The 16,063-nt window shown below is 46.3% G+C and overlaps 2 protein-coding genes and 1 pseudogene across 2 annotated transcripts; 1 reads left to right on the top strand and 2 right to left on the bottom strand.

Annotated features, from left to right (window-relative positions):
- Positions 1-800: 800 nt before the first annotated feature.
- LOC132226453 (smad nuclear-interacting protein 1-like) lies at positions 801-2,095 on the bottom strand (annotated as a pseudogene).
- Positions 2,096-8,546: 6,451 nt separating this feature from the next.
- On the top strand, positions 8,547-9,406 carry LOC132226796 (ubiquitin thioesterase OTUB1-like). The gene has a single exon (XM_059681225.1). The coding sequence runs from the start codon at positions 8,547-8,549 to the stop codon at positions 9,237-9,239; it is 693 nt and encodes a 230-aa protein (XP_059537208.1). The 3' UTR covers positions 9,240-9,406.
- Positions 9,407-13,220: 3,814 nt separating this feature from the next.
- On the bottom strand, positions 13,221-14,861 carry LOC132226794 (F-box only protein 31-like). Its single transcript, XM_059681224.1, has one exon. It carries the CDS (start codon positions 14,859-14,861, stop codon positions 13,221-13,223), a length of 1,641 nt encoding a protein of 546 aa, XP_059537207.1.
- Positions 14,862-16,063: the final 1,202 nt, after the last annotated feature.

Raw genomic sequence — 16,063 nt, 5'->3', positions numbered from 1 at the left:
CTTGGGAAGGTAAATACAGCCTCTCTACATGTTTTTAAAAAGATGAAACATGTAAACTACACAACCTCCTTTAGACATGTACACATGTTGCTAAAAGAAAGCAAGGACCCTGCCACATAAATAATAGTGTGTTTCTCAAAAGAGAAAGAGACAATATTTGAATAAAAATGCAAAGTTGAAGAACAGATAAGATGGTCAAAATTGTTATGTACACGCTCCATGGAGAAATCAGAGTTCTGTCACAGGAAACAGATCCTCAGTGCATCTCAGCCTCTCGTGACATTAAATCGGACCCCACTGTCAGTCGTTATGATCTTCCTGTACAGTCAAATGCTTAAGCAGGCTCCTTAAAGCATCTGTTTAAGTCCAACAGTCAATAATGAGGTCATGTGGTAAATCCCCCCCCCCCCCAAAAAAAAGAAGTGCAAAATCAACTTCTGTGACTCAAAAACTCAACCAGGTCAAAGCTTTAGTATATACAGGAGGCTGTTTTGATGATAACCAAAGCTTAGAAAGATTCTGTTAAGAGATTTGCTCTAGGAACAAAGACAAAACAAACCCCGTCCACAAAGCCTATAAATAAAGTAACTGTACAAAGAGAACAAGCCACAATTCCCCTTTAGACAAGGGTTTATAGTCTCCGAGGCAGCAGTTCTGAAAGCACCAACTAAAGCCACAGTGCTTCTACGAGAACACAACGTGTTGGTGAGACTGTTCTGAAAACATATGCCCACAGGTAAGTGGCTGATGTGCTACAGAAAAACGTTCAAACACAAGTCAGTTTTCTTACATTTTAAGCTGGTCAGCAACCGAGGAGAGGCTTAAGGCAATAAGAGGCATTACAAAGCGCGCCACGGTGCTCGAGTCAATCACAAAGCCTGAGCAGAAAGGAAAGGTCTCTCAAGAGTTTGGGTTGTTTATTAGTTTGCTAGCTGTCAGATACTTCTTTCTCCTCCTCCTCCTCATCTTTCCTGTCTACTTCAGAGGTGTCAGAGGACTCATGCAGCAGAACACACTCTCTACTGCTGAACCCAAATTTAAGTACATCTTTTTCCTTCAGTTCGTAGTATCTCTGTGGCTCAATGGGCTTGTTATTCAAGAATGTTCCATTGCCTGAACCAAGGTCAATGATGTAGGGCTTCACCCTGCGGCCAACTGTCCCACCAGCACGGGTGTATTCCACAAGCCTATACTGGAAGACCGCGTGCTGCTTTGAACAAGAGGGATGATCGACTGGAATGTCTGCAATACGGCGGTGTCGCTCCAGGAGGTAAGCGCTTTGTCGATGAATGTACATGATAGGAAGCACCTCATTATTTTTAAATGGGTAGAGACGCCACCGTTTTTTTAGGGAGACGTGCTTCGGGGGGCTCGCTGTATTTAATGACTACATCTCGGAAGGTGTTCGTGTCCCCAAGAAGTGCCCCAGAAAGTTCAAAGCTTGGCTTTTCCTTGACAGGCACCTCTTTGTTTTTGTTGTTGCCATCAGGTGGAGGAACCAACTCCTGAGACTCATGACCGCTGGTCCTGACTTCATTCTTTTGGCGATGCTCGCACCTTCGGGCATTATAGAACTCCCGCTCTGCTTCCTGAGCCGGCAGGTTCTGAAGGTCTCGATCACGTCCCTGAGCCGACCCACCCCCAGCTCTCTCATTAGAGGTTCTCCTCCGGTGGGAGTGGCCCCTGTGCCTGCCTCCGTCATGATTCCTCGCTCGCCTGTGTTCCTGTTCTGATGTTCCCGGTGCTGCCCATCTTCTGGTTCTCTCCGGGGTGGATGATCTTCACTCTCCTGCTTCACTTTGACTGTGGAGTGGTGAGGACTTCGGCTTCTGTTACTCCGAGGAGACTTGCTTCTTCTTCCTGAGGACTTTTTCTTTTTGGCTGGGGATCAGCTACGTCTCTGCGCTCGGTTCCTGTGGTGACCAGGGCGGCCCGGCTCGCTGGCCGGCGCGGCCTCAGGGCTGAGGCGCTCTTGCTTCACCACCACCGCCGCTGCCGCGGTCGCCACCGTGTCCTCCTCCCGGTGCCTGCGCCGGCTCCCCCACTCCCGCTCGCTCTTCACCTCTTTCATGATGCGATATCCGCGGAGAGCAGGGGAAACACTCGGCCATTTCGCTCCCCTCGTAGACAGGAAATGACCTAGAGACAGAATTTAGAGAAGAAAGATAAAGGAAGACATCACCTCAGGTTCATCTGAAAAAACCAGGGTGGCCTTCATTTAAAACCCTACAGGGTTGTTGGAGCCAATCTTTCACTTCCTATCCTTCAAATACTCCCATTTCCTTTTCTCTCTATTGTCCCTCTACTGTTGGGGTCCAGCCCCAGCAGGTCCAGGGGTTCCCAAAGGTGTGGACGGAGTTGGTGAAGAAGGAATGACACTGAGACAGCGTTCAGTTGATCAGCAGCCTAGCCAGGTTCTCTAGCCAGGATGTCCAGCCAAGTTCTGTCTAGGTTCTTCAGCCAGGTTCTGTGTGTTATTGTCTTGTTACATCTGTATTTATACCAGTTGATTTTAATCCTATCAATTTCTATTCCAAAGGTTAGGGCGTTTCTTATCTCCATTCCAGGGAGTAAAGATTATGTAGCTTAAGAGTGATTGTTCATAGTTAAAGTGATTAACTAACTTCCCACCTGGCATTTAATTAAGGGGTTTTATTCCCTCCCCAACTTCAGGGAAAAATCCCTACGTGGGGAAACAACCTATCTCGGAGAGGTGACCTTGGTTAAAACACATAGCTCCAAGAAGGGGAGCAAACATATTAAGAACAGTATGCCATATACGCCAGGTCCCTTGAAACATATGCTGTGCAGATGTTTCTTCCCTGCAGTGACTGTGTCAAGCAGCAATGATGGACTGGCTTCCGGAAAATTCCCCCTTTTTTATTTTTTAAATGATAGCTCATGTAAATCAGTGGCCACCTCTCAGATTGGGTTAAGACTCGGAAGAAGACTGACAAGCAATGATAGGGAGCATAGCTATAATCATAGTGGATGGAGTGCACAAGGAGCCTTGTTCCTGTAGAAGGTTGCTGGCCTCTTCAGCCAAGGGATTTCAGCTGTCCTCAAGTCAGTGGTTTGGCTGTCCTTGTTGATCTGGCTAGCATGTGGCATCATTGACAACAGGCTTCCCAAAGTGTTGGTGAGTTGAAGGGCACCAAAGGGTCCATCAGAGCCACACTTGACGGTGGTGTCGGTGTCCAGGGAGGAGTCAGCTGTGCCCTCTGGGTCGGCTGATATGGAAGATACCGGGGAGAAGGAGGATGAGGCAGAGATGGAGGGTAGTAGAGAGAAAAAGAAGAGAAAGCAAAAGAACTACAAGGTATGGAAGTGTTTAGAAAAAAGAGGGAGAAGAAAGGGAAGAAGGCAGCATCCTGACACAGCCCTTTCCTTCAGCTGCCCCTTTCCCTGTGGTCCAAGGTAGAAATGGGAAACAAGTCCTGTTGCAGTGAGAGGGCAGCTGCTGTCAGCCAGTCTCTGTCTTTACCTAAGTCCCAATCTGAGCTGGGCATGGGAAGTGAAGCAGCCATGGGGGCAGGAGACCTCCCTCAGAAGGGGTGAGGGTTTAGGCCTCTGCAAAGTTGGGGGGGGTGAGGGTCTGTGCCCCACCTCTGTTGACCCCCAAGTTGTCTCCTGATGGCCCCTCTGCGACTGTGCCTGTCTTAGGTTGTTACTTCCCTGAGGAATCTTACCCGTCTCTGGCTAACCAGCCATCCTCTGGGGTGTGCGAATGAGGGAGGGGTAGCACCCCCCTGCAAGAGATTCAGTTCTGTCTCCTTGGTAGCCTATGCCCCTGTGGCCTCCACGCCCAGCACCCGCCTTGGGCTCCCCTCACCTGCAAATGGACTGTGAGAAGAGGGTCCCTCTTGACACAAGGGCAAGAGGGGCCAAAACAGGACAAGGGAGGAACAGCCTGTCAGCATGTAGTCCCAGGACAGGGCTTTCTCAGCCCAGGATGTCAGGCTCTTGGCACAAGACAACTCCACGAATGGGGCATATACCAGACACCCCCAGTCACAGCAAAAAAGGGAGGTGCCCTTCCTGGAACAGTAGGGTAGGGAGATTCTAGAAAAGGCTGTGTTCAGGAGAGAAGGAGAAAGGCCAAAGAACCAGCAAACAAGTAGTCAGATTTAAAAAAAAAAAGAAAAAGGAAAGGAGATGTGGGGCAAATCTGGGACATATGGACAGACAAAAAGGAGGCACATGTGATCCTCCCAATGGACAGGTTGTTCCAGCTCAGGGCTGCACATCTGCTGCAGATGGGCACTGGTCAAGTGTGCTAGGGTGAGGCGGAGATGGAGGGCGGTGAGACATAGGGTCGGACTAGACAGTCTGGAATCCACACAGGTGAGCCTGCGCCTTGTGGAAATATACAAGCATATCCTCTCCCCCAGGTTAAAAGTACATCAGGTCCCTTCCAGGCTCCTGTAAGCAAGTCTCTCCATTTGACGAGGGCTTTAGGTTTAGTTAGATCAGGGTTCCCATGTCTGTACATCGGGGAATTTCCCTCAGAATCTACATTTAGTATATTAATTACAAATAGAGTATGTTGTAGAACATGATGAGGAGAGGAATATTTAAACAAATTTTCTTGTAATTTTTTAATTTGTGTTTTTAAAGTTTGGTGAGCCCTTTCTACTACTGATTGGCCCTGAGGATTGTAGGGTATTCCAGTAGTATGTAATAAAACCCCTTAACTAAGTGCCAGGTGGGTAATTAATCACTTTAACTATGAACAATCACTCTTAAGCTACATAATCTTTACTCCCTGGAATGGAGATAAGAAACGCCCTAACCTTTGGAATAGAAATTGATAGGATTAAAATCAACTGGTATAAATACAGATGTAACAAGACAATAACACACAGAACCTGGCTGAAGAACCTAGACAGAACTTGGCTGGAGATCCTGGCTAGAGAACCTGGCTAGGCTGCTGATCAACTGAACACTGTCTCAGTGTCATTCCTTCTTCACCAACTCCGTCCACACCTTTGGGAACCCCTGGACCTGCTGGGGCTGGACCCCAGCACTCTACCCATCTCTTCTGCCTAACTTTCTCTCCCACATGTGCCCTTTTCTCTTTACTCCTTTCCTTTGCCTCAGTCTTGCACTCAGTACCAGAGGCAGTGGCAGATACCTCTCAAGCATTTCCTCAAATCCCTTTAGAACTCCAAAATAGGTTCACGGATCATCTTGATGTCCAAAAAGAACTCAATATTTGTTCCCCGTTCTCATGGCTAGCTGTATGGGAGTTCAGAAGTCATACTCCCTGTTACAGGTGCATGAAATTTCCTTATAGATATTGGATTATTGTCCTTTCAGGAGTTCTGCTATTTTAAGCCCTCAGCCATCCTTCAGTGGAAGATGCAGGAGAAATGACAATGGTCCCAGTCAATAATTCTTATTAAAACTGAGTATAGTGTAAGTATAATTTTTCAAGTCTTAACTAAGGACACTAGAAGGAATGAGTGATCAAAGGCAATTAAGAGTGATTCACAATGATTAAAACACCTGCCCTGCTTGTTACTCTACCTATACTTCTTTTGTGATGTTAGGGTTACTGTGTTGAATCCATATTTGGTTAATGTGTTGCAGATGTTGGGGAAATATAGCAACCTATAAATAGAGTGAGGGTTTTCTCTGAAGGGATCACTATTTCCTGGGGCCATTTATCCAACTGGCCTTAAGAAACCAGAACTTAGAGCAGGGGTCCTCAAACTACAGCCCGCGGGCCACATGCAGCCCGCCGAAAACATTTATCCGGCCCGCCGGGTGTTTTTGCCACCGCTGTGTGCATCGGAATTTGTTCATAGTTTTTTTTTTAAACTATAGTCCAGCCCTCCAACGGTCTGAGGGACAGTGAACTGGCCCCCTGTCTAAAAAGTTTGAGGACCCCTGACTTAGAGTATATAACAGGAAACATATGTCCCATTTGAGGCCATGTTCTTTGTAGGAATAAATTTGAAAGAAGGTTTCAGGGAGGTGAGTGTCTGGGTGTGGGCTCCTGGGTAACAGATGCAAAGATGGCCTCTGTCATAAATGTGGCAATCATTATCTTCTTATCCACAGTGCTTTTATTCGAGATAATGTTATGTCCATAGCCCCTGGAACATACCACTGTGGCCCTAGCACAGCTCATAAGACAAGTTGTGGATTCCCAATTCTAGATGGGTCAATTAGAATTTGGCTTTTGAGAAGTTGGACTTGTGACAATGAGAGCTGGGTCAGTTTGATGACTATGGGTATTTGAACTAAAGCGTCATGTACAGTCAAGGCTGGAGTTGACTTCAGGGAAGCTCCATGTTCCAGCCAATTTCCAAGGAGAAGCAGGAGAATGGCAGGGCAATTCAGCCAAAAAGAGACTATAGATCATACAGCAACCTTGGTTAGTTATGGGAAGTAATGTCAGCTGCTCTAATAGATAAAATCCAGTGGTTCAATAGAAGCCCTGCAGTGGTTTAACCAGTAGAAGTTTATTTCTAGCTACATAAGGCCCAGTTGGGTGCTCTGGTTGGTCAGTGACCTTCCACTTAATCATTCAGGGACCTATGGTCCTTCTTCTTAAAACTCCGATCTCTTCTAGTGGCTCTTAATGTATAGTTTTGATACCAATTACTATGTTAGAGTATAAAATGCTCTGTAACAGATAAATCCTCAAACCTCAGTGGCTCAACTAAATAGTAATTTACTTCTTGCTCACATAAAGACAATGTGGGATTTCTGGTTGGAGAACACTACTACTTACTCTAATATTAATATAAATTATTCTAATGTTAACATTGTCTAAATATTGGAACTATTGTAAACACTAATATTAGTACTAAAGAATAGAGGGGAACCCACCCGTTCAACCCTTCCTAATTGAGGTAATACAACTATGATTAGATGTCATCATTGCCCATCTTTTCTCCATCAGAAGTTTTAAAAAAGGACCAGAATGCTTTACACCTTTGGAGCAAGGGATAACCAGTACAGGGAAGCTCAATGTTCCAGCCAAAATTATAGGGAGTGGAGAGAGCTGATCTCCAAAGGGAAGCAGGAGGATGGCAGGGCAATGCAGCCACAAGAAACTTGAAGCTGAGATATGTTGTGAGTTTTTTGTTTGTAAGAAGCACTGTGTTCACCTTTTATTTAGAGTGTGGGGAGCACTATATATGATTAAACATAGAAAAAATGAAGAACTTCTACCAGCAGATGTCTAAAACTAGTGTAGTCATTTTTGTTTTGGTTAGAGAATAAATAGGTATTAAAAATTCTTTTTACGTGTCTGTGTTTTTTGGCATTTTTAAACTTTTTCCTATAATTTATTTAAAAGAACTGAAATTAGATTTAGTTTAAAAAGGGGGCAGGGGAGAGTCATCTCTGATTTTAGCAAGTGTTTAGCATAGGTATGAACTGTTCCCCTTACATTGTCTTTAATAAATCATCATTTTCAAGCAAGTAGAAGAATAGTAATTGCAAGATTGCATTGTTTACTTACAAATATTCAGGTGGAGTGATTTCTCTTTCATAATTCTCTTTGATTAAATGCCTACATTGCACATATCTTCCTTTCAAAAAACAAGAAATCATTCAGCATTATTTTTATGTAACAAATACTTATGTCAGGGATACAGTAGTTTATCCTGAAAACAAGTTGTAAATACTGTGAATGAACAGTTTCCAAGTGAGAAATTTGTCAAGCTGAGATTTTGCTTTTGGGGAAAAGATGCAGAGAAGTGAAGAATAAGACTTAAGGTGAGATTTCTTAAGAAATGACATTCATCCTTACTTCCATAAGTTTAAAAGATGGGACATTTTCTGACTCAAAGGCTGATGTTTGGGATTAAATTTATCATTCAGAATGGTTGCTATTTCCTCTCCCTAGCATGAAACATTGATTATAAGGTACAACCCATTAAAGAGTGGCATTCTTCTTCTTTTTTTTAAAGAACAGTTTATTGATTTTTTGAGAGAGGAAGAGGAAGGAGAGAGAGAGAGAGAGAGAGAGAGAGAGAGAGAGAGAGAGAGAGAGAGGTGAAATTACAACATTGATTGGCACACCCCCTACAGGGGATTGAGCCCACAACCCAGGCATGTGACCTTGACCCAGAATCAAACTGAAAGCCTCCTGTGACACCCAACCAACTGAGCCACACCATGGGCCAGGGCAAAGAAAGAGAGATGGTAGCTATAGCTTGCATTTTGTTTAAGAAATCCACCCAACACATGAGTCAAAGGGCAAAATAAGCTTTCTTTATTTTCATAGTAAAAGTGAATTTGTTTGAAATCATCTTTTCAAGGAAAATTGGGCAGAAAGTAAAGCTTTCTTGAGGCTGAGATATATTCTGGGTTTTCTGTTTGTTTGTTTTTGCAATGAATGTGTTATCATATAATTAGTTTATTAATATGAATAATAGAAAATGAGCAATGGGGAGGCCACACATTATAAGCATGGTCATCTGGGCAGCTTCACCAGGAAGTTATAGCTTCATGCTCCCTTGAGGACCACCCACCCATTCCTCGCAGATCGCTGGAGGAAGGGATTGAGCAAAGGGGGGGATGGGTGCATGGGCAGTAAAGTCCTGGTCTCGGAGTGGCTGGAGCTCTCGGTCCTGTACAAGGAGTATGCTGAGGACGACAATATCTACCAACAGAAGATCAAGGACCTCCACAAAAAGTACTCGTACATCTGCAAGACCAGGCCCGAAGGGAGCTGCTTCTACGGAGCCCCCGGCTTCTCCCACCTGGAGGCGCTGCTGGATGACAGCAAGGAGTTGCAGAGATTCAAGGTTGTGTCTGCCAAGAGCAAAGAAGACCTGGTGTCCCAGGGCTTCACCGAGTTCACAATTGAGGATTTCCACAACACGTTCATGGACCTGATCGAGCAGGTGGAGAAGCAGACCTCAGTAGCCGACCTACTGGCTTCCTTCAACGACCAGAGCACCTCGGACTACCTGGTGGTCTACCTGCGGCTGCTCACCTCTGGCTACCTGCAGCAGGAGAGCAAGTTCTTCGAGCACTTCATTGAGGGTGGGCGGACTCTCAAGGAGTTCTGCCAGCAGGAGGTGGAGCCCATGTGCAAGGAGAGTGATCACAGCCACATCATCGCGCTGGCCCAGGCCCTCAACGTCTCCATCCAGGTGGAGTACATGGACCGCGGCGAGGGCGGCACCACCAACCCGCACATCTTCCCCGAGGGCTCCAAGCCCAAGGTCTACCTTCTCTACCGGCCTGGACACTACGACATCCTCTACAAATAGGGCTGGCTCTGCCCGCCGCTGCCCTGCTGCCCTCCCCTCTGCCAGGCTCTAGACATGTACAGAGGTTTTTGTGTGGTTGTAAATGGTCATATTTCACTCCCCTTTCCCTGTCATACAACCTTCCACGTTTTATTAAAGGGGATGCTGGTGGTGAAAAAAAAAAAAAAGCACCTGTAGAGAAGGTGCTTGCCTGTCTGTCTAACCTGGGAAAATATCACTGGCTAGGGAGGTGGGCCCCAATGCAAGCTCACAGAATCTTTGAAGGGCAAAATCCGCAAACAAAGAGTTCCCTCTCTCTTGTGACCCTTGTTCCCTTCCCTCTCACTCTCTTTCTCCATGACCCACACTTGCCCACCACGTACTTTCCTGCCATGTGGCCTTAAGCAGCAGCATGGCCCATGGCCATGCGGACCCCCCATGCAATGGACTGCAGCTGGGAACACAAGGTAAGCTAGCAGAATTCTGGACTAGACCGGAGTTTAATATGGAGGAGAAATTCTGGGCAGTGGCCTTAATTCTAGCCCTGCTGATGAGGAGATTGGACTTCTTCCGTGGCGAGACAGACAGAGATGGGACCTTGGAGGGGAACCCCCTTAATTTTACATCATCAATAAAACTTTCCACAATACCCCAACCTCCCTTGGCGGGGGGGGGGGGGGGGGGGGCTCAGGAAATTCTTTTCCCGATGGCACCTCAAGAACTCCACTTCCAACGATAAACAATTGAGTTGGCTTTGCTGCAGCATCTTTCTACTATTTAGTGAAGTGAGAGAAAGCCTCAAATTCAAATGCTAAGCAGTACACTGACCTGTTTCCATTGCTATCTAGTCAGTGGGCTGTTAATGTCCAGAACAAGCAGGGGTTGCCCTGAAAGAGGAGAGCCATTCCTTGCTGTTTAAGCGATAATTCCTGTTGGTAGCAATTTTCACAAAGAGAGAAAACACTGCTGGAAGGGGGAAAAAAACTTCTTTTCCATTGTCGATTCCTATATAAGGTCAAAAATAATCTATTGAAAGGCAGTGGGGGGAAGAAAATCTACCAGATAACTGGTGCTTTGTCTGTACTAGGTCAAATGATTTTTTAAAAACTAATTAACTGCAATGAATGGTTGTTTGTGCATTGGGTGGAAACAAAGATTTGAAGATTCACCTACACAAACAGACTCTGCTAACTTGAAGATGGTGATAGAAGATATTATTTATTGAGTGTTTATGGTGAGCACATTGTGTAATCTCCAAAAACCTAATGAAGTAGGTGCTATCATCATCTTTGTTGTACAGTGAGGACATGCCCAGCATCACACATGCAGCAGAGCTAGAATATGAACCCAGGTTGGTGAGCTTCAAAGACATATGTAAAATATGCCAGAGAAGAGCTCATTCTTATGAAAATTTAACTTGCAAATGCCTACAAATCTATGTGAGTTGATAGTAAAAACCCAATCATGATAGGCCAAAAATGACAAATAACCTATTTTTCTTGAAGAGTCATCTTTTGAAAACACTTTCACCATCACTATTTTATACCACTTACTCATACCATTTTGAAGATTGCACAAGACAATTTTTATGTTTGAAAGTCCCTAAAATTGGAAGTAATACCCATCCATTTATGTAATTTTTTTACAGCATGTGTAACATACTTTCGGATGATGGTGTTGATGCGGTTGGGCATGGTATAAGAAAAGAAAATAAGTTTAGAATAAGAGTAAGACATAATGTGTCTTAAATTTGGGCATGCCAACCCATTACTTAGGTGTTCTATATCTGTATACTTGGAGTAATATAGTAACATAGATACTTGGGTTATCTGACAAAGAAGAAAAATGAGATAATGTACAAGAAGTATTTAGAATGCCAAATTCAAAGTTACTATGTTGTTATATTTCACATATATAACATATAAAATTGTATTGTATCTTTATTTAAAATTTTTTAAAAATCTTTATGTTGAAAGTATTACAAATGTCCCTTTCCCCACCATTAACCTCTCCTAACCTTCCCTTACCCCCTGCCCCAGGCTGTCACCACCCTATTGTCTGTGTCCATGTGCATTATATATTTAGATATATTATATCTCATACTGGAGGCCCAATGCACAAAATTTGTGTGTGGGTAGGGTCCCTAGGCCTGGCTGGCAATCAGGGCTGATCTGTCGAGCGACCAGCAAGGTGATCGGGGGCGGGAGGGGCCCCACTGGTACCCACCCTGCTACTGTGGTTCAAGCCACTGTCTTCTCTTGCCTGGGTTATTACAAAAGGCTCTTAACAGTTTTCTTTGCTTCCACCTTACCCACTTTTGATCTACTGGATCCTATTAAAATGTAAGTTAAATAGTGACACTCACATGCTTAAAACTCTCCAGTAAAAGCCTTTACTCAGAGTAAAAGTCCTTATGATGGATTTCGACATCACCATTGATATGCCCTGTTTCCCCCATCAACCCTCTGATCTCATCTATAATTCTCTCCCTTATTAACTCTGTTCCAGCTACACAGACTTCCCTGGTGTTCCTTAAACATCCCAGGGACAATTCTGCCTCAAGGACTTTGGGCTTGCTGTTCCCTCTGCCAAAAATGCTGTTCTCTTCCAAATCCTCACTTCCTTCAAGTCTTATGTAAATTCAACATACCTGAGGGACCTTCCCTAAGGCCTGGGATTAGTCCCAACCCCCACACTCCCTATTCTTCACATTCTACTTTATTTTCCCTTCATTCATAGCACTCCTTATCACCTGACAAATTTTTGTTTGTTTATTGTCTGTCTCTAGAATGTAAGCTCCAGAGCATTAAAAACAATTTAAAAATTAATGAATGAATGAATGAATGACTTAGTCCTCATTCGGGATTGACAATAGAATAGGAAAGAATCTACCCTTGAAAAACTGGTTTGAAAGCAGATTTTCATAACACAAATTCTGTTTGCCCATCGCTTATACACTTTAACACAATTTAGCAAAAGGGGTTTTAAGTTTCCAACAGTTTCCATTTTGACCTGGTGATAATCAAAGTTATAAGAGAACAGAAGAAACATTAACAGTTTGATGTAAATCTATGTAAGTTCCACGAAAGCGGAGACTGTTTCCTGTCTTATTCACCATTGCTTTCTTAGCTCTTTCTTTTTTTTCCTTTTTCTTTCTTTTATTTTTAATAACAGCTTTATTGAGATATAATTCACATACTATAAAATCCACCCTTTTAAAATATACAATTCAGTGTTTACTATTATTTTTAGAGTTGTAACAATCTAACAATTACCACTATCTAATTTTAGGATCTTTCCTTTTTTTCTTTCTTTTTAAAAAGACATGCTCAGCCCTAACTGGTTTGGCTCAGTAGATAGAACCTGGGCCTGCGGATTGAAAGGTCTAGGGTTGGATTCTACCTCAGTTGCAGGCCTGTCCAGCCCTGACCCTGGTCAGGGCACATGTAGGAGGCAACCAATCTATGTGTTTCTCTCACATGGATATTTCTCTGCCTTTCCCTCTCTCTTCCATTTTCCAAAAATCAATGGACAACATTGAAACTACCAACTATAAGACAAACAGCTATCATTCAGAACCATGAGAAAGCTGGCCCAGTGGAAGTTCTACAACTGGAAGGAAAAAAAGTAGCACATTGAGACTGAGTAGGAAATGCAGAGGCGCCAAGAACAGAGGTATGGAGTCACTCGCCAGGCAGGCTGCAACTGGATGCGTGGTTTTTTTCAATCGGAAGGGGTTACAAACTCTCGAATCCACTGAGCTTGTTTGGGGTGGGATTCTGAGGTCCCAGACCCCTATGGGGAGAGGCGGGATGGTGGGGTGGAAACTGGGTGGAGGGAAGCTATGGGGGGGGGGGGGGGGAGGAGAGAGAATGGGGAACAACTGTAATAATCGGAACAATAAAGATTTATTTAAAAAATAATCAATGGAGAAATCTCCTCGGGAGGGGATTAAAAACAAACAACCAGATAAACAAGACGGTGGGTAATCTGGTCAGAAGGTCAAACCTCCAAAAGCGCACGAAGCTGCTCTTCCTCTGAAGCCTCTTCTCCCCGCTGTTGCCCCTGGGCAGGGAAGGGGCCGTCAGGCGGTGGGGACTGAATGTTGTCCAGCATGTCCTGGAAAGCCTGCGGGGATGGCGCCTCCGCATTCTGGAAGGTGACCTGGACTCTGCTGTACAGGCTGAGGCAATTCGGTTCCTGCCACATGAACCCGAAGTGGTCTTCATCGAACAGGAGGAAAACTCCAGGGATACGCTGGGGGTAGGCGGAGCCAGAGCGAGCAGCAATGCCCAGGCCGTAGAAACACATCCTGCAGGCTCGGGGGTAGTTCTGGTTACTGGAGCTCACGCCCGCAGGCAGGACAAACTGGACAGGCTGCTCCTCCACAGCTGCAGCCCCGGACTCCCCGACACTGGGCTGTGCAGGGCTCAGCCGGCCATGGCCCTCGCCGTCCTCAGTGCTGTCTTCTTGCTGCTGCTGCTGCTGCTGCTGCTGGATCACCTGCTCGTGAACCTCCTGGACCAGGCGGGAGTACTTGCTGAAATTGCTGAAGATGTCATGGGGCAGCTGGATGCGGCGGCTGAGGTGGATGTCTATCATCTGCTGCCCAGCAGGGACGTGGTGGTCACCCGTGACCTTCGTGGCCCTGGCATGCTTCCCATGGAAGCTGAGCATGACAACCTCTAGGCTGTTGTGGGCATGGTGGGTGCCTTTGAAGAGGCCTGGCCTGATGAGGTCCTCCGGGTGGCTCGGGGAGAGGTAGATGCGGCGGTAGTTCCGGCAGTCGTCATACTGATGGTCGATGAGCTTCATCAGGACGAACCGCAGCCGGTCCTCCCGGAAAATGTGCTCGAGCGTCTGCCCCCATTCTTCCCACAGCCACGCGCGGAAATCCTCTCGGCTCCCACCAGGCATCCTGTGGTGGTGCGTCAGGTTGCACTGGGTGGAGAGCCCGTCCTTCCGAATCTGCACGTGGCAGCTGTGGGGCCCTCGGCAGCCGTACGTGCACTGCACTGTGGGCGATTTCCCCTCTGCCAGGCGAATTCTAAACACGGGCTTGAACTGCAAGGAGTCATCCACGCGGGGGTCATGGAGAGGCAGGTACGTGCGGCCCACAATGCATGGGCCCTCCACCACTACATACAGCAGTCCTCCATAGGGCCAGTTATCTGGCTGCCACAATCCCAAAATGTGCCTGTATGGGTGGAGCAAGTTGGCATAGAGTTCTCGACAAGACACAGCCATCGTCCCCGGGCTCCTCAAGTTTTCAACGGCGCCGTATTCCTCCTGGCAGCGCCGTCTCCAGATGCTGTCGGTGCGCAGGATGCTGCGGAATCTGGTGCAGGTCTGGGCCAGGCTGGGCAGGTCGGTGCCGGGGAGCGAGGCGAAGATCTCCATCAGCAGCTCGGGAGGCAGGTGCTGCAGCGAGCAGCGTGGGGTCGGCCGGGGTGGCATGGAGCTCCTGATCCCTCCACTCCCCGCGGAGGACCGAGCCGCCATGTCCGCCTCCACGTGCTGCCCTTCAGGGGCTGGGGCCGGCTTGCTGTCGGCCGCCACCATCGCAGCTGGCCCCAGGCGCTGCTGGTGACACTGGCATCGCGAAGGGCCCGGGCCGCAGAGGCAAGTGCACTCCTGCTCCATGCCTGGCGCAGTAAGCAGCGCGGACCTCTGCAGCCTGGCTTTAAGCTGGCACCTTCCCGCCTGGGAGCTCAGCCACGCCCCCGCTCAGGGCCTACCCACGCCCCCTCAGAGAGAAGCGGATTATAGGACTTGAGCAACACTGGAGAAACCCATACCCCTTAATATTCGCCTCCTGCTGGAAGCCGGTGTATCCTTGCTGCATGACACAGTCGCTGGAGGGAAGAAACATCTGCACAGCATATGTTTCAAGGGACCTGGCGTATATGGCATACTGTCCTTAATATGTTTGCTCCCCTTCTTGGCACTATGTGTTTTAACCAAGGTCACCTCTCAGAGAAAGGTTGTTTCCCCAGGTAGGGATTTTCCCCTGAAGTTAGGGTGTGAATAAAACCCCTTAACTAAATACCAGGTGGGTAGTAGTTAATCACTTTAACTGCGAACAATCACCCTTAAGCTTCATAATCTTTACTCCCTGGAATGGAGATAAGAAACGAACTAACCTTTGGAATAGAAATTGACAGGATTAAAATCAACTGGTATAAATACAGATGTAACAAGATAATAAAAGACAGAGCTTGCTGGAGATCCTGGCTAGGCTGCTGATCAACTGAATGCTGTCTCCGTGTCATTCCTTCTTCGCCGACTCCGTCCACACCTTTGGGAACCCCTGGACCTGCTGGGGCTGGACTCCAACAGCCTCCCTTTCCCAGGGCTCCCTCCCTGTCCTCCCACCCTAGCCCTAGCCCCGGGCAGTCACTAATCTGCTTTCTGTATGGATATGCCTCCAGGGGTATGCCAATGGGGACGTTGCACATAAATGCAGTTATAATATCCTGTCATTTGTGACTCGTTTCTTTCACTTAACATAACATTTTAAAGTTTTATGTATGTTATTTCATGTCCTGGTATTTTGTTTCTTTATATTGGCGAATAATAGTCTAGTGTATGGGTATGCCACATTTTGTTTACCCATTCATCAGTTGATAAATGTTTGGGTTGTTTCCAGTTTGGGGCTCTTATGAATAACACTGCTATGAACCTTATGTACAACATTTTGTGTGATCATGTTTCCATTTCCCTTGGGTGTGTACCTAGAAGTGCAACTTTTGGGTCATATGGTAACTCTATGATTTAACATGTTGAGGAGCTGACAAAACATTTTCCAGCCCTCCCTGGTTTGGCTCAGTGGATAGAGCCTCGGC

The sequence above is a fragment of the Myotis daubentonii genome, chromosome 2 (assembly GCF_963259705.1).
Source record: "Myotis daubentonii chromosome 2, mMyoDau2.1, whole genome shotgun sequence".
In the NCBI taxonomy this organism is placed as follows: Eukaryota; Metazoa; Chordata; class Mammalia; order Chiroptera; family Vespertilionidae; genus Myotis; species Myotis daubentonii.
The sequence above is the reverse complement of the archived record's forward strand: the minus strand, read 5'-3'. Positions and strand labels throughout refer to the sequence as shown.